The 18,999-nt window shown below is 32.9% G+C and overlaps 1 protein-coding gene across 1 annotated transcript; it reads right to left on the bottom strand.

Moving 5' to 3' along the window:
- Positions 1–1,951: 1,951 nt before the first annotated feature.
- On the bottom strand, positions 1,952–9,606 carry LOC127703076 (uncharacterized). The gene is made up of 5 exons (XM_052207467.1): positions 9,039–9,606; positions 6,889–7,068; positions 6,180–6,324; positions 4,396–4,632; positions 1,952–2,156 (listed from the first exon to the last, which is right to left on the bottom strand). The coding sequence occupies exons 1-5, from the start codon at positions 9,527–9,529 to the stop codon at positions 1,977–1,979; spliced, it is 1,233 nt and encodes a 410-aa protein (XP_052063427.1). The 5' UTR covers positions 9,530–9,606; the 3' UTR covers positions 1,952–1,976.
- Positions 9,607–18,999: the final 9,393 nt, after the last annotated feature.

Genomic DNA, 18,999 nt, shown 5'->3' with positions numbered 1-18,999 from the left:
TGTAGTTCAAACGTGTTTCTTTTTTCTCGTTTTTATATAGATTAGACCGTTGGTTTTTCCGTTTGAATGGTTTTACACTAGTAATTTTTTGGGGCCCTTTATAGCTTGCTGTTTGGTGTGATCCAATGCTCCGTGTTGAAGGCCGTACCTTTACCTATAATGGTTTACTTTTATAAATTGTAACTTGGATGGAGAGTTGTCTCATTGGCACTCATACCACATCTTCCTATATCTATTGACCACACCATCTTGGTAACTTGATACAATGCAGAAGAGATAACCTAATGGCTGAACAGAATCACAGAACAGAAAACATTATGCTTGTTGGTCTTCTAGTCTGTATATACAAAATATGTGTATTTCAAATCTTCTTAACCTTATATGTGAATACTCAAACTGTGGAAAAAACTAAGGCTCTAAATAGCCTGTGTCACTCACCTGTATCTTTAACATAAGCCATTTTTTGGTAAAAATCATCATAAAAGGGCAATAACTCTATACAGAGTTAACTGACAAATTCAGTCATGTTGACATATTCATAGGTCTTGTCCTGCTGATAATTTTTTCTATCTACATTTGTATCTAATACAATTTTCTTATAATAGGTAAAACATCTTATAAGGGAAAAAACTTGAATAACAAGACAACAAGATTTCATCCATGATGGTTCATCTATTACAGTTTACAAAATAATAGGCAAAAATGCAAAAAAATGGAAAAAATTGTCATTAAAGGGCAATAACTTCAATAAAGAATCAACTGATGATTTCGGCCATGTTGACTTATTTGTAGATCTTGATTTGTTGATCATTTTGACTTTTTGAAGTTACTCTCTTTCTAATACAGCAAAAATGCAAAAAATTAGTAAAAATTGTCATGACAGAGCAATAATAACTCTTATACAGGGTTTCAGCCAGGTTCCCTTACGAGTAGATCTTGTCTTGCCAACCTTTTTTTCCTAATACAAATTCCTCTGTATCAATCATAGTTTTTTAAATAAGACAAAAATGACAAAAAATTGATAAAATTAACATTTATGGGCTATAACTCACATAAGAAGTCGTCTGACAGTTTTTATGTAAATGGACAACAGGTAGATCTCAACAGTCGCAACATTTCTGCCCTTGTCACATTTTCTCTATTCATAGCAGTTTTCAAGATAATAGACGGAATTAGCATTTTACCCCTATGTTCTATTTTCAGCCATGTCTGCCATCTTGGTTGACAGGTGGGGTCATCAGACACATTTTTAAAACAAGAGTCCCCATTAATAATTGCGGCCAAGTTTGGTTAAATTTGGCCAGTAGATTCAGAGGAGAGGATTTTTATGAAAGTTATAAGACAACAAAGACGAAGACGAGACAGATGCCAAGTGATGAGAAAAGCTCACTTGGCCTTTTGACCAGGTGAGCTAACAATATGACTGAACAAGACAAAGAAAACCAATTAAAAGACGGTTAATCAATATTTTTTAAAGCCACAAGACATCTTTTGTCAATAATATATAGTCATAAAGGGCAACATATATGATATAGTCATAAAGGCCAATTCAAATGGTCAAAAAAGTCAATGTATGTCATTTATGCCAATATATGGTCATAATAGCCAATACATGGTCATCAAGGTCAACTTATAGTCATAAAGGTCAATATATATATGGTTAAAAAGGTCAATATATGGTCATAAAGGCCAAAATGTGGTCATTTAGGCCAATATATGGTCCTAATTGCCAATACATGGTCATCAAGGTCAACTTATAGTCATAAAGGCCAATACATATGGTCATTAAGATCAATTTATGGTCTTAAAGGTCAATATATGGTAATCAAGGCCACCTTATAGTCATAAAGGCAAACAAAGTGTCATAAACGCCGATATATGGTCATAGAGAGCAATATATGGTCATACTAGTTAATCTACATGTCGATTCTTTGCTCAGTAAAACAATTCATTTTGAAAAATAATATAGGTAAGCTTTATTGCTTAATATTATTCAGACGCATTAAACATTCAATCAACATATTACGTTCCTCTTCAAAGATGATATCAAATGGTTTGACATAATGTATGCAGGCTCTATCTGTATCTGTAAGCTGATCTTGTCTTTCAAGTTTTCTACAGTGTGTTTCTGTCATCTCCAATAGGGTTAAATAAACCTGTAAATAATAATAGTATACAAAGAATTGGAAGTGGCCTGCAGTTAGTATAAACAGATACAACTAATATACTAGATTATTAAAACTGTACACATTGTAATGTCTTTTAATAACAATTTTGTAGTGTTATTATATACTACTGACTATTGTGTATGTGTTTTGCTCATTGCTGAATACTATAGGGTGACCTATAGCTGTTAACTTCTATTTCACTTGGGATGGATCCAGCCATTTTTAAAAGAAGGTTTCCAACCCAGGATAAAAAGGGGGGTGTTTCCAACTATATGTTCCCATTCAAAAGCATTAAAAAAAAAAAACAATCAATCAATCAAACTAACTAGGAAAAGTTATAATTGAGTTATCTTTCGTGTAAACGTGTGTGCTCCTACTTCTTTACAGGATTGTACACAGTAAAGGTGAATATAATCAGTGGCCGCCGATTTTGTTATTTCAATATCAAAAGGAGGATATGCAAAGACAAAATACATTTGTACTTCTGAATTAACCATTTTTAACAGAATTCAAGTAAAACGATATTTTTTAATAAGTTCATTTGTGGTTTAGATTAACCAGAATAATCAAGCTGTTTTATTCCGATCACTCAAATGAGTAATAGAAGTGGGTTTCGGATTTTAATTAAATTTATGTATGCGTTCCACCAAATTAGCTTTAAAAAAATCTGGTTACAAGTAAATGAGTAATGTAAGATTGAAGATAATTAAGATGGAATCTAAAAATTTACCTAAATAAAAAGGGAGTTATTGGAACATTATAACATGAGAAAATATAACAATAACGATAGAGATTGTTCAGCCTAACTGTACATTTGTTTTATAACATGATGCAGACTCTATTTAACAAAATTGTAACCGATCATGTGCACAGATCGGTCGAGAATGGGCACTGAAACTATAAAATTGTAAAGCACAGAAGGGATACGGCAACACTCCTGGTAACAGTTCTATGATTTTTACAGCCAGCAGTATAGGATTCCAGAAGACTTGAATGTCTTCTTCCACCAAAAAGCATGGTAAAATCTACATCTGAAAAAATCTATACTGATGATTCACCTTAAATATACCTCTCTGATTCTTGATACTTTCATGCAAATAACAAGACAATTTCAACTGAAAGAAAAGATGCAGCCTCCTTTTCATATATTTTTATAAGGTTAATGAAACAAACTGTTAACACAGAGATATGTCTCGCCTATTTGTTATTTTGATAATGCCAATGTTGAAATTAAAATATCAATACTTTAACATGTAAGTTATGCAAATATTCAAAGTCAATGAACCATGACTGAAGGTACAGGACTAAACAATCTCCATGGAAATGATATGTGCCAATGCTAATTCAACTGCATACCAAATACCATTGACTTTTCATAAGTCGTTCCCTTTAAACAAACCTAAACTTGTAAACTATGTAAAAGTTTCAAAGTCAATGAACCATAATGAGGGGGTGGGGTTATATAATCTCCATGGAAATGAAACTTGCAAATGCCAATACATTTGCATACAAAATATCATTGACTTAACATTAGTGGTTCATCTTAAACGGACCTAGTCACAAACTAATACATATGTAAACTAAGCAAAAGTTTCAAAGTCAATAGACCATGACTGAGGGGGTGGGGCCAAATATTCTCCATGGAAATGAGATGTGCTAATGCGTATACAACTGCATACCAATTAACATTGGCCTACCACTAACGGTCCCCCTTAAACTGACCTAATCAAAAACTAATACATGAAAACTTTAGCAAAAGTTTCAAAGTCAATAGACAATGATTGAGGGGGCGCGGCCAAATAATCTCAATGGAAATGAGATATACCAATGCTGATACAACTGCATACCAAATATCATTGACCTACTACTAGTGGTTCCCCATAAACTGACCTAATCACAAACTAATACATGTAAACTAAGCAAAGTTTATAAGTTAATAGACCATGACTGAGAGGGCAGGGCCAAATAATCTCCATGGTAATGAGATGTGCCAATGCTAATACAACTGCATACCAATTATCATTGACCTACCACTAGTGGTTCACCATAAACTAGACCTAATCACAAACTAATACATTGTTGACGACACCGCCGCCGCCGGAAACAGCATACCTATGTCTCGCTTTTTGACTCTGTAAAGGCGAGACAAAAAAACTGGATTTGCCTATGACTGCATCACATATTGATAATAGATGCATGTATTAAATTTTAAATGGTTTAACTATACCTTTGTTCCATCAATTATAGTTCCAAGCATTATTCTTTCATTTGTGTCACCATTTTTCTTTCTCATGCCATTTGACCGAATGTCTAACAATAACTCCCCAGCATGTTTGCCAAGAACTGATTCATTTAAACTCTGCAACAATCTTGGTGACGGTATGTCTTCATTAAATATAGTTGTTTCATTAATTGATCTTTTACTGTGAGTTTCATTTAGTCTTTGACAGAAGTTTCTCTGGTGCTGTTAAAAAAATGAAGTTCAGATCATGTGCTGTGGATTCAGTACTATTCGTTGGATACCAATTTTCGTGCATTTTGTGGTTACAGGGGAACCATTTAATTTACAAATTCAACTAATTACTCACTTTCTATAGGAAGTTATGCAGACTATTGCCAAACCATGAAATTAAATATCCACGAAATTTGTAAGTTTTCCTCGATCCACAAAAATTGGTACCCACGAAAACAAATAAATCCACAGTATAAGCATGATATAACTTATTTAGGCCAGCGGCTGTGCCAAATAAATTACTTACTTATAAATGTAGTATAGATAGCTTATATAGGAAACAGACAGTCAGGGATACTACTTATATCATGTACATGTATATAATTTTTTTTTTAAACAAAATTAAAATTTTCTTTTTGATATTTGGATAATCTCCCTTTGTGTATCTCTAAACAATTACTTTTACAATTAATTTTGTTTAATTACAACCTGAAAATTTTCCTGTTTTGGGAAGTCAACATTTACCTCCAGTATAATTCCTAATCTGCATTATACTTTTTTTTTATTAGAGTTCAAAGTTTTATCTCAAAAACTGAGCAGTGTTTTAAAAATAACACAATTTAAATTAAATCTTTATCATCCATGAAATCATAGATGTAAAAATAGTAAAGACAACTAGGAAAGCAAGGTTTTTGAGTGCAATTCAAAAAGAGAAGCAAACATGGGTATCTTTTTTTATAAAAGTAACATAAATCTGGTAAGGGAAAAATTCATAAAGTCTTGATTTGTAAGGGCGATAACTTAACTTCAAAAATTAATTCCCTGTACAAGTAAATAAGATTTACTTGTACAAGTTTCATCCTCTCTAAGAGCTGACAGTGGTCATGGTACATTATTTGGATATTGTGAATTATCAAATTTATAAAGCAAAACAACAGGCCAGTGGTTAGAACATGGATCCTGCACTAAAGCTTACTGACAAAAAAAGAACCAAGACAGTTTTTGACCTTAAAATATGCAAACAGGGCCAAGTATTGCTTGTGTTTAGTGATTCACTGTAAACATGGTAAAACAGGGTAATTGCTGGTGGTTTAGAGTGATTGCTTTTTGTTTCTGTTATATATATATATTTTACCTACAGTACACACTGTTATATATATATATATATATAACCTACAGTACACACTGTTATATATATATATATTTTACCTACAGTACACACTGTTATATATATATATTACCTGCAGTACACATATAAAGTATCACTCTTGGAGGTAAAATGTAAATCAGAGTTTAACAGGGTAATTTCTGTCTATTTAGATTAATGACACTGAGTAATGACTGTCTCATATATTACGTACAGTACCACACAAATTTCTTGAATACAAAATCAGTTTAGAAAAACAGTGATTTCTGGTATGATTTTATCAGATTTAGAAAGATAATACTCCATTGTAACTAATAAGACTGTACAAAGAGTGATTCACTCGCAAACACCAACATTCACTGTGAAAAATCACAAGGAAGAGAGAATTTTCACTGCATCACATGAATCTTACCATAGTTACTGTGACACAGGTATCTGGTCCTTCTACGTCTGAATCAACCAATGGCATGCCTTTCTTGTATAATCTCAGGTCTGGTTCAGAATAAACATCATTATCTAACAACTGTGACCATTGACTCCGCCTCCCTTTACCACTTCTGAAAAAAAAGCTTTAGTTTTTAACAGAATGGTTAATGTATTTGTTAGTACTTTAGACAACAATATACATATCTGATATCATTTTGCTGTTTACATTTAATTTGTAAGCAATAAATCAGCCATTTTCATTGTTGAAGGTGACCTATAATACTGGCTAACAGCTATATCATTTGGTCTCTGGTATATATATTTAGTTGTTCTAATTTGCAATAATTCAACATCTCCTTATTTTGTAGGTAAATCAATATTTCTTATTGTTGGTCTACAATGTATAAACATTATGTACTTGATACCCCCGTTTTATTTTTTTGATACATATTTTTCTGCATATTGTCCACTGAACTTTGATTTTCTGAATGACCTTTTCCATCATTTTTGGTTCTGCACTTTCTACATGTTCTACTGTATTTTCATCATTTTTGGTTCTGAACTTTCTACATGTTGAAGACCCGTTGGTGGCCTTGGGATGTTTTTTGCTCTTGGTCAGGTTGTTGTATCTTTGACACATTCCACGTTTCAATTCTCAATTTCATTACATTGTAGTACAGTATTTGAATACCTACTCAGCTCTCAGTTGACATAATTCTGCCAATTTTTGAATCATTGGTATATAGAGTTTGCCCGATTCTTCTGTTGCTATGGCTACATGATTTTTCATCAGCTGATATATATTTTTATAAATTTTCAGAATGTTTGACAGCTCCAGTATGAAATCAAATGCTCTTATTCTAGCAATGGAATCTCTGTAATGATAAATAATAATAATAATAATAATAATAATAATGATAACAATAATAATAGTCTTTATTGTCATATGAGCATACAAACACAAATCATAAACAACAAAAATAAAATTGATTTGAATACAATGTACATACATGTTTATATATTTACAAGCAACATGAACAATACTACATGAACATTGTAACTAAGAGTCCCCTGTCCTTAGCTCCAAAGACTGTTTAATAAAGAAACCTTTTCTCAACTTTAATTAGTGGATTTAGTAGGACCACTAGTTTTTCAGTATCAGAAAAATAGGATTTTAAAAGATTTATTCCTATTTTATTGTTTTTTCACAATATAGTAGTGCTAGAAAGTGGTTGTAATTTTCATATGGTTTTACAGGTTAGACACATTCTTTGATTTGAGGTTAATTCTATTGATGTGTCTGACCTTTTGGTTTTGCCTTTTGATAAGGGACTTTCCATTTTGAATTTTCCTTGGAGTTCAGTATTTTTGTGATTTTACTTTTTAGAAATAAACATGTATCTGCCCCTTTCTATAGGAAAGTTATCATTACAGATTTTGATATTTTTATAGATAAACTTCTAGTTTCTAAATTTGGATATCTTTGATAAAATTCTTGATCCTGTTATTCTTTAATGTTTTTTATAAAGAAAATGTTTGTCCTTTTCATCAAACATGTCAAACTGTTTATTTCATTTTATAGTAAAGCTGAAATTAAGTTGATCAATTGCAAGCTGCTAAAAATATTCTTAATCAGAGTCTTTAGTTAATTTGATTTTTTTTTCATACACGCGGCCCCTCTGGGTGCAGGATTTTCTTGCTGTGTTGAAGACCCATTGATGGCCTTGGGCTGTTTTCTGCTCTTTGGTTGGGTTGTTGTCTCTTTGACACATTCCCCGTTACCATTTTCAATTTTATTTGATGGCAACATGTATGTACTGCACATGCTGTCCAAGTCATGAAATTGAAGTTCATTCATAATGTAAGTTCCAAGTGCCTGAAGTGGAAGAAATATTCTGTAATATAATTTCCACTTGAAAAAATATTACAGTCATGTGGCAGTAGTTGTTCCTAACGGAATAAAGGGTAGAGAATATTTTTTCCAATAGGAACAAATATGAATGCATTGTTTATAGCTAGGGTTCTTTCAAATTCTGTTAGGCATGTTAGGCAGAACAAATATATGTTTCCATGTCAGCTGCATTAGAACTTATTCTGGCGAACTGTATGTGAAATGTACAAACAACATATAGGATACAGCAAGTGGAACATCACCATCAATAATCAGGGACTAAACTTAACTCTCTTTCTCCAGGGGCCAGCTGGGCCCCAAAATATTTTCTTTTTCAGGGCCCCAGTTGAAATTCTAGGGGCCCAACCAATTTTATAGTAATATAATTAAACTTAAATGTACTGGTCAAGATTATGTGTGATAACTTATGCCATTTCAAATCCAAGCCATCCTCTAATAGTGTTGATCAAAATATCATTCAATTACTTTTTATCAGAGATTGGTTAGCATACTAGATATTTTGATATTTGTTTTTTCATTGAAGAACAAGTTAACATTGTGTGTACAAGTTTTTGTCAAGGCTTGTAATAAATCCATGGACAATTGGGATGCATCTCTGAAGCAATTCACTTTCAACATGTTCAACAGTGTAACAAAAACACTACCAAATAATAAATAAATCTCGAAAACTTAGTTGTCCAACCGGGTTATGGTTATCAAAATAAGCTTACTGGTTTCCAGAAATCCTTCGTTTAACATGTTTAATTTTCCTGCTTGGATTAGACAATCGGGTTTCCTTTTGGGAACAGTTTTTTGTTTATAATGTGGGGTTAAGGGTAAACATGGGATTCAATGCAAGGGCGACGTCAAGTTTAGTCCCTGTTATAAACATCAGTATGATTGTAATGAAACCATAGCTGAGCTTCCCACCACGGCATCAGCTTGAAAACTTACAAAAACAAATCTTTATCATGTTTATTGTCTGTTGAACATGTCTTATTCTCTACTTTCAGTGTTTCCAACTGATCATTAATTTGATAATTTAAATCTGTACATATATCTCTGGTATATATTTCTTGTCTATTTTCTGGTCCATTTGCATCAAAACAGAGAAGAGATTTCAATTTGCCAGCATATTTTCTTTGCAGATCTGAAAGGGGGTTTAATTGTCTTCCAATTTTCTCAAACATATCTAAGGGATCTTCCAAATACTCGAATGCATAGCATATATTTAGTCTTTCAACATGTTTTAGAGTCCAGTTAGAAACGCAGAATTCACAGTGCTCCGAGTTCGGACTTGATATCTGTAATGATACCAAATCGTTCGATGAAATGCTTGACCATCGGCGCTTCCTGGGTCTGTTGTTACTTTTCAGTGATGAATCTGTGTCATCAGTAATGGGGCTTATGTCTGAAAAACCGTACGGAGGCGACAATGTGTCCATGTTTATGTCTGTCTGCTTTTTTTCTGGACCCTACATTGGTAGGGGAATGAAACGTAAAAATTGTGTATTGAACTATGCGTTTTTTCTATTTTATTATCCCTCCTTTATTAGGACATTCCCAATCATACAACTTCAACGGAAAAGAAATAAAAAGAGTAGAAAAATTGAATCATCTAGGTATCACTAGAGCTACAAATGGCAAAGTCAACTTGGATGAAAGACTTAAAACAGGCCGACAAACGAATGTCACCCATAGCAGGAACATATATATTAGATATACTGTTCCCAGCCCATAGTGCTTAAAAAAGTATGGAAAACCTACGCTGTCACACGTTATCTTTATGAGCTCGAGGTTCAAATATGCACAAAAAAGGATATATCTGAACTGGAAAAATTACAAAGGAAGATATTTAAACAATTCCAATGTCTACCAGAAAGAACAGCATCCGCAGCAGTATATATACTAATAGGAGCTGAGCCCATTGAGTCGATTTTAGACAAAAACATGCTAGCACTATTTCTCTCAATCTCTCGCCTGGATAGCTCGATAGAACGTAAAATATTAGAATGGGAATTGGAAATTAGTTCAAATTTTGACAACTCTTTTATTTGTCGTATAAATAAAATTTTGCAAAAATATCAATTGCCAAAAGCAGAAGAAATTATGGAACATCCTCCATCAAAATATATGTGGAAAAAACAATTGAAAACATCAATAAATGAATACTGGTCTTCAATTTGGACAATAGAATGTAACACAAAATCAACACTTAAACATTTATCTCTTCAAAAAAATCCGGTCAATAATCCACATAACATTTGGAAATGTGTTAGAAATAACCAATATGACATAAAAAAGGCAGAATTCAAATGTAAGCTAGTACCTGGTACCTACATGCTCCAAAGTACTAGGACAAAATTTAGTAAAAATGCTATTCATCCAAATTGCAAGCTATGCAATGAATCTGAAGAAACCTTGGAACATTTCCTACTACATTGCTTAAGTCTATCTGATGTTAGGCAGCGATATATGGATAAATTATTCAAAATGCTACGAGAATTAGAAAGGGGTGGTACAACAAATGTTAATAATGTACTATTACTCAAAATTATATTAGACTGCTCAGCACTAGACATAATGAGTAATCAACCAATAGACAAGTTGCTAGATATAGAAAGGAAGACACAAGATTTATGCTACCATTTACACATGAAGCGTACACAACTTTTATGTGATATCAAGTGACATGAAAATATAACAGTAATATTAAATATAGTCTGAACAGTCTGCATGGGATGCCAAGCTAACTGGTTCAGTCTATAAATATCAGCATAAAAGATAATGCTATATAATTTTAACATTTGCCTTGGCAGGGCACCTACTGACTAGAAATCAATAGGTTGTAAATTTTTTATTTATTCATATTGGTGAATTAAAGTGTCGTAATTTGTGATGTGTGAATAATATTTTTTTTTTATTAATATCTTTTAATATATCATCAAAGACATTTTAAACTTTTATTTTATTCACTTTTACTAACTAATTTTATTTTTAAATTATATTTTTCATATCGTAAATATAAAAATATCCGCTTTTTCGGTTAAGTATTTAAAATTTTAATATTCATTCGATAAGTGGAGTGCTCCGATAAAACGGAGGAATATACCAGAACAGAACAGGAGCACTCAATAAACATAAATTAATCTACTTACCTGGTGCTCTACTCCTTTTAAAAGTTGATATGATAAATACACAGACTTGATCTGTAAAAAGTATATGGGATATTGCAATAATAAAAGAAAAAAATATAATGGAACAGATCCTTTCTATGTAATACATTAGATGATGAATTCCATTTTTTCTTTAACTGTAAAATTAATAAAAAATAATAGAGTAATCTTTATTAAAATATTGTATCGAAAAATATGTCAATTTTAATACACTTAACTTACATGTAACTGATAAACTCGCGATTTTATAAAATCCATCAACACCAAATTCACGGGGGGGGGGTTCTCTTCCTATATGAAGGTATATACATATGTGCCGCTGGAATGGGTCCCTTTTTTGATACATCTAATATATCAATGGGGTGCAATTTTACCGAGGAAATATATCAATCGGTAGTAATTGACCAATTGTGATATATCAATGGGTCACTGTATGTTTTTTGTTTGTTTTGCAATAAAGTTATATTTGAATTAATAAATCTCTGCATAGACACAGGTATATTAATTCATGACAGTGCCGGATCCAGAAATTTTCATAAGAGGGGGCCCGCTCCAGTCATGCTTCAATGATTCCTTATATAATCAACCAAATTTTTACCACAAAAAGGGGAGGGCAAGCCCCCTGCCCCCTGCCCCCTAAATCCGCCTCTGCTGGACAACTTTGTTTTATATCATTGCACACATTTGACTAAATCAATTATTTTGCGGATAGACTGTTCATTTTCAGCTGTTAATTAAGTATTGAAGTGCACCCCGAGCATTCATCCACTGAAACACATCTAGATTTTTACAAAAGATATAACTGAGAAGATGTGGTATGAGTGCCAATGAGACAACTCTCCATCCAAGTCACAGTTTGTAAAAGTAAACCATTAAAGGTCAATGTACCGTCGGCCTTCAACACGGAGCCTTGACTCACATCGAAAAATAAGCTATAAACGGCCCAAAATGACTAGTGTAAAACCATTCAAATAGGAAAACCAAAGGTCTAATCTATATAAAAACATGAAACGAGAAACACTTATGAACCATGCACATCAACAAACGACAACCACTGAACATTAGGTTAAATGCCTAGAAATAAACGACAACAGTCTCATTTTAGTTCTCTATCTTGAAGCAACTGTAACCGGAGAGCATGATTCTTCTTACAAAATCATCTTTGGCTCAACCAGAGACATGTGTATATATATGTCTCTGGCTCCACCGAGACCTCTGTGTTACAAGGCAGCGCGTTAACCGACTGAGCTAAAGAACTACTTCCCTAGCTCAACCGCTTACGGCTGGCTAAGTATCTACTATACATATACCAATCCCGTCACACTTCCCCAACCTAAAGAGTCATTATACTATAATGATGATATCTTCAACACTTCCCTGGCTAGGTAATTCTTCTAACCGTGGGGTTTTATTGTTGGGGTTCAAATGTAACCGGGGTGCATGATTCTTCTTACAAAATCATCAGTCCGGTCAGAATTAGGACGTTAAATCCGATGCCTCGGGTAAAGAGAGTGCCACGCTCTTTGCACGTTAAAAACCATTGCAACAAATCTTCGAGGGGTCTGTAGGTGGACTGTTTTTGGCAAAATTGCTGTCCTTATCCAATATACCCTCCTCTTCCAGTGGCAGTCCGAATTTCCCCGACCTTTGTCCCGGACGGCCTCTATTACAGGACTTACATATTGTATTTATTGTTAATTTGTTCTCGTCCTAAACATGCATGAAATACTTGCCACAGGACGCTAAGCAACCAACAATCAACCAATCAACCTACCTCTTTTTAAAAAATAAAATTATGAAACAACTTAACTAACGTACGTACTTCTTCTCTAAATAAAGGATTTCATTTTACATATTTTCATTTACACCATATGTGCAGTAATGAACTATAAATTGTTTTCAAATATATTGAAATAAAATATAAATAAAATTAAATTATAAAGATAGCTATTTATATTAATTGCGTAGCGGCAGTTGTAATACGACTTCTCTTTTGATTGGTTAAGGTACATGTAGCACTCCATAGTTAGAAAATAAAATTAAAATTGAACCACAAAATGTTTTATCATCTTCTATTCCTGTCTTTCTAATACATTAACCTAACTGTTTGTGTTATACATTTGCATATGTATGTAATCAGTATCTTCCATAGATTTGATTTTCAAAAGTTAAAATGGTGAAATATAATTCCTTTTTTGTGTATCCATGGCAACATTCTGCATTTATTTATAATAAAATATTGCAAAAAGGGGGGTGAAAATGTCACATATCACCCCAAAATTTGGATCAAACTAGAATTACAATGCCTTCGAGTGATACCTTTTCAGAAACTGTTGACATTAATCTACCAAATGATCAAATAAAAATGGGTGTCTTTCGCCTCCTTTTTTCGTAAAATTTAATCACAAAGTTCGTGCGACAAAAAGTTGGAAAAAAACATAACAATAATTGCCGGACCAATGTTTGGTATGGATATGCAAATACGGACTGTCATACAGAAAACAGCCCATATTACATACATTACATAATCTTGATGTTCCTATAAACCCACTATGAAGGCTATTTTTATCTTCAGCTATCCAAAAATGAATTTTATTGCACACTAGCTCTCATATTTGAAAAATCCACCGGGGCCAAAATGCAAAACTACACACCTAACTGTGGAGTGCTACCTAAACTCTATTAAAAGAAATTCAACATAGCACGCAAGAAAACTCACGGAAATTGTAAAATAGCGGTCATACCAAAAAAATACAAGGAGAATGAATGTATTGTTGATAATAATTTTATAAAAAGGAAAAAAGGAAACGGATTAATATAAGTACTATAGTTGATAGCTTGTTTCCGGATCCTATTAATTATTCGATTGTTTTAATATGTTGATGCCAAATTGTGTATATTGTTAAACTTGAACTTAATCAATAAAATATGTATCCACTAAAACTAAATATCGTTTTAAGCAAATTGTTGTGTATTGAATGGTATAAAAAAGTACAGCAAAAATACCGAACTCTATATAACATAAAGACAAATATGCAAATTACATAAGCATTGATAAGGGTTTATATTTGAGGACAACGAGAGTTTAAGACAACTTGAAGGGGTCATTAAACGATTTCCTACGTATCTTTTCACTCCTTTCAACTATAAGAATCATGCTTTTAATGTTATTAAATATTATATCTTTTATGATTTTCAACTAAATTTGAATATCGAACCGACTGCTAGCAGCCGGTTAGATATTGAATATCGAATATCGAATAACGAACCGGCTGCTAACTTCACATCCATACTCGAAGGCTATTTTCAAATCTGATATCATATGATATTCAAACGTGATTTATCCCGTCACTCATTTCCATGCAGTTACAATGATTTGATAAAACTTAAGCGATATAAAACTGTCCTATTACTTATGTATGTCAAAGGTTGTTGATACACATAATTTAAATAAGAAGATGTGGTATGATTATACCAATGATGCAACTTTCCACCAGAGACCAAATGACGTAGAAGTTGGCAACTAAAGGTCACCATACGGACTTCAACAATGAGCAAAAACCATACCGCAAAGTAAGCTATGAAAGGTCGCGAAATGACAAATGTTAAACAATTCAAACGAGAAAACTAACGGCATGATTTGTGTGCAAAACAATAAACGAAAAACAAATATGATATACAGCAACAAACGACCATCACTGCAGTACAGGCTTCTGGCTTGGGACAGGCACATACAGAATGTGGCGGTTTAGTTTAAACATATTTTATTTGCTAAATATCAGCAAAATGGATGAGACACAAGTAAATCATACTTATGAAGTCTTCTCCATATTACAATACAAGTATATATACAATAATAACATTATGAGCATGCATGTAAAGCTAACAAATTCATTAAATATTATACGAACTATAAATAAAAAGAAAAAAAGAACAAGAAGAATGGAAAAGGAGGAAAAGAAAAAGAAGCAAATTATATTTTCTGTGATATTGACTTAGGTTTGATGGTGATGATCATCCGTGCCGGTAGCAATAATATTTTATGAAGGTACTAGAAATCTGTTAGACCTTTTAATAAAATCTTGAACATGTTTGAAAATTAGGAGATTTTGTTCATTCGAAAGTTCAAGATCTCCGCAAGTTATGTGGCGGTGTTTAACATGTTTACAGGCACTACACCCTCTCCCTAAAAAACTAGTTTTTCTACGCCGCATATTCATGTGCATCTGTATCAATTTTAACCTGCATGAGAGCCAAAAAAATATAAATAATGATTATTTCTTTGATGTCGACTTATGTCGATAGATTCAGAAAATAATTTTCAATAAAATAAGAATAATTTGTTAAGAAAAAATCACCTTCCTTCATAATTATTTGTTGAAGGAAAAGCGCTGCGAGCCTAACAATTTATAAAGTGTTACACTTTATAAATTTTGGGGCCCGCAGCGCTTTTCCCGATTAACTCTTGTCAAGAACTTCCAAAACCGAAATATTAAGGCTAAAGATGCATATCAACACTTGAGGAGCTGTATGAACAAATAAAACATTAAAAGAATAAGGAAATCCACATTAGGTCGATCTTGCTTGAGGGTGATGTACATGTAACCTAAGTTTTTAAAGTAACTCCAATATTCATCAACGGAGAGTTTAAAACATGTATGTTATTGAATATGTCGGTACCGAACACTGACTACATTGTACTTGGCTGATGATACCATCGCGAATTAGCAGCCAAACAGCACTGCGCGGTATCGAGCATGCGGGGAAGAACAAGAGTTACACTATATTTAAATTAGAATGAATATATTTGGCGCATAAGAAGAACTTTTCCTTATTCGCCTTAATCAGGAACGTTCAAATCCCCAAACTGAAAACCACGGATTTATAAATAATCAGAATCTTTGAGGAGCCATATATATGATCAGTAAAACCCATACCAAAGACGGTGTCCGTTTAGCTAAGCTGGATGTATAGATACACAGACACGTCTGGTGAAAATGGGAACATTACATCTAATTCTCAGTGTAGGGAAAGAGTAACGTTTTCTGCTCCTTAACAAACAACACCTAACTCAGACTATTTGAAAAGTATGGAGGTGACCTATAATTGTATGGCACAATTCTTGTACTATCCAATATACTCTCTGTACGTCAAGCAAACAACAATCAATAAATTTAACAATCCTACAGAACAGCAGGCGGGGTAATGTATCGTTACACTTAGAACGACTAAACTTCCCGATTGTAAGCACACAATACATACTGCAAAACCAATTATAACAATATAAGATGCATTGCTACAAACTCCAATCTTTACCCCCTCCCGAATTATATAAACAAATAATTATTCAAACAAATGATCGACAAAAAAAAAATCACACATACGATGAACTGCATACAGTCGTATATGTCATAATATATAATGTTTAATATTTAAAATGATACTTAGAGAAATAAAATCTTGACGGAAAACAACAATCAACAATACAATTTAGAGAAAAAAAGAAAATATCTATTGATGGGACGTTCCAGGTGTAACGTGGTTTATTGGTTCTTTTTCGATATTGTGGTTTACCACCTGATGAGGTCTTTTCATTTTTAACAGACTTGAATTTAACATTAGTACTTAGTGTTAATCACACAGTATATTAAATTGAAGTTCACATGAATACGGATTCAATGAGGTCGAATTATTCACCTGCAAGTGAATAATTCATCATCAATGTTTCCTAGCTTATTTTGACCAAATTGAACCATAATGGCCGCTAAAAGCGAATTATTATTTCACTATTTCACTTTCATTAATTATTGAACAAAAAAAATTATATTTTAATTTTTTATATATCTCCTAGCTAGTGCCCCTTTAAGGGCAATAACTCCTATAAGAAGTCGTCTGACAACTTTGACGTATATGGACAATTGGTTGAGCTCAACATTCTGAACATTTGTGCTCTCATCAGATTTTCTCTATTTATAACGGTTTTCAAAATAATACACAAAACTTGCATTTTTAACCATGGCGACCATGTTGGTTAGCAGGCCGGGTCATCGGACATATTTTTAAAATAGGTACCCCAATAATTATTGTGGCCAAGTTTGTAAGAAGATGTTTGTTAAAGTTAACGGAGAGGACGACGGAGGACAGACGACGACGACGGACGAGGGACGACAGACGACGGACGCAAAGTGATGAGAAAAGCTCACTTGGCTCATTGGGCCAGGTGAGCTAAAAATTAATAGAATCAAGGGAAAAATAATAGACAATAATAATAAATAGTAATAAGGGAAAAATGCAAACAATAATGGAAAGTATTAAGTTGGCTCGGGTGCCTTCCTCCATCTTGGATTTTGAAATAGTAGATAACAATTGGTTTAGATCTTTAAGGAAATCTGCAAATTTCGGGAGTAGTAGGTAATTTATGTAAGGGGAGATAACTCAGATAAGGTAACTTTTATAATAGAATGTGTTATTTATTTACCTTTTATATAGCAAGAAAACGAGTGGTATCTGTGATGAGTTTATTTGCTACATCAAAATGGAAAGTTCGCAATTGGGAAGCTGAAGATAGAAGCTGAAATCATTAATCTATTGTCGTAAAGTTTTGTTTTCAACCGAACCTCATTGTCAATTTTAAATGTAAGTCAAGTTATGATTCTTCTATCAGAAACATGTAATGATTTTCCGATCAACGACACCCATACTCGGCTATCGTTTCATTTAATTCAATACATTCAAATTTCCCGCCGAATGCAACGTACCTGGCAAACGTGTCCCTCATACACTGACAAGTGCTGTCCCCTGACTTGAAGTTTAGAATACTTTATAAATATTAAACGCAAATTTCTTCAAAACAATTATCGCATGTGTAGTTGCAATGTCAGATTATCCTCCTACCCTTACTTAACCCCAGTTGACCTGAAAATATCAAATGATCGTCCCAAAACTATCAGGTCTTTGTCATGTATGAGATAAGTTTGGTTATTAATCATGAACTTGAATGGAACTTTCAAATGTTTTGCTGTGAAATTGATTGCATAACTCCGTAACAAGAACCTGTTAAAATTACCGTTGTGTGATGTAAAACTGTGAATATAGTTAATTGAATTTGTAGACTGGTCGTATATTCAAGAACAACTCTTTATGTAAACAAATCGTATTTTCTTTCACCTCCGGCACCGGTTTCTCGATAGTACATCAGCAGAAAGATTCTGAATATAAGCAAAATATTTTTGTATTACATTATGCCTTGTTTAAAACTGCCTTGCGTTTACGTTTGATCCATTTAATGCATTGAAACGTTATATTCCTTTCAAACATCTTTGTCAAAGATTGTTTATTTTAGTAAATGTTCATTCGTCGGCCATTGAAATTAATACGAGTCACGGATCACAGGCGGACCAACTATGACCGATGTCCGTTTTCTTACAATAAGAATTAAAAACAAATGCATGGCTCAGATGAACTATAAAATTATAATTCTTATAATTACATTTTTATTCTACAACTATGAAATTTTAGTTATATCAAACTTTCAGTTTATCTTTCAATGTACTATTTCAAAACTGCCACAGACAGCAAGTGCAGTGTCATAGCTGTTGTATTTTATAAGGAAATAAAATATCATATTGGAGTGCAACGCGATGGTTGTCAGCCAATCAAAATTCGGATTCTAATGAAACAGACATGTAATTTAATTACTAAAATATAAACACCCCGATAAAATAAAGTCAAAGTAGATA

This window comes from Mytilus californianus, unplaced genomic scaffold (genome assembly GCF_021869535.1).
Source record: "Mytilus californianus isolate M0D057914Y unplaced genomic scaffold, xbMytCali1.0.p SCAF_5, whole genome shotgun sequence".
NCBI classification, from domain to species: Eukaryota; Metazoa; Mollusca; class Bivalvia; order Mytilida; family Mytilidae; genus Mytilus; species Mytilus californianus.
The sequence above is the reverse complement of the archived record's forward strand: the minus strand, read 5'-3'. Positions and strand labels throughout refer to the sequence as shown.

Coding starts and splice junctions, on each gene's coding strand:
- LOC127703076 (XM_052207467.1), bottom strand. CDS start 9,529: ATGGACACATTGTCGCCTCCGTACGGTTTTTCAGACATAAGCCCCATT. Junction 7,069..9,038: donor CATGATAAAGATTTGTTTTT/GTAAGTTTTCAA, acceptor TTATCATTACAG/AGATTCCATTGCTAGAATAA. Junction 6,325..6,888: donor TTATGTCAACTGAGAGCTGA/GTAGGTATTCAA, acceptor CTTTTTTTTCAG/AAGTGGTAAAGGGAGGCGGA.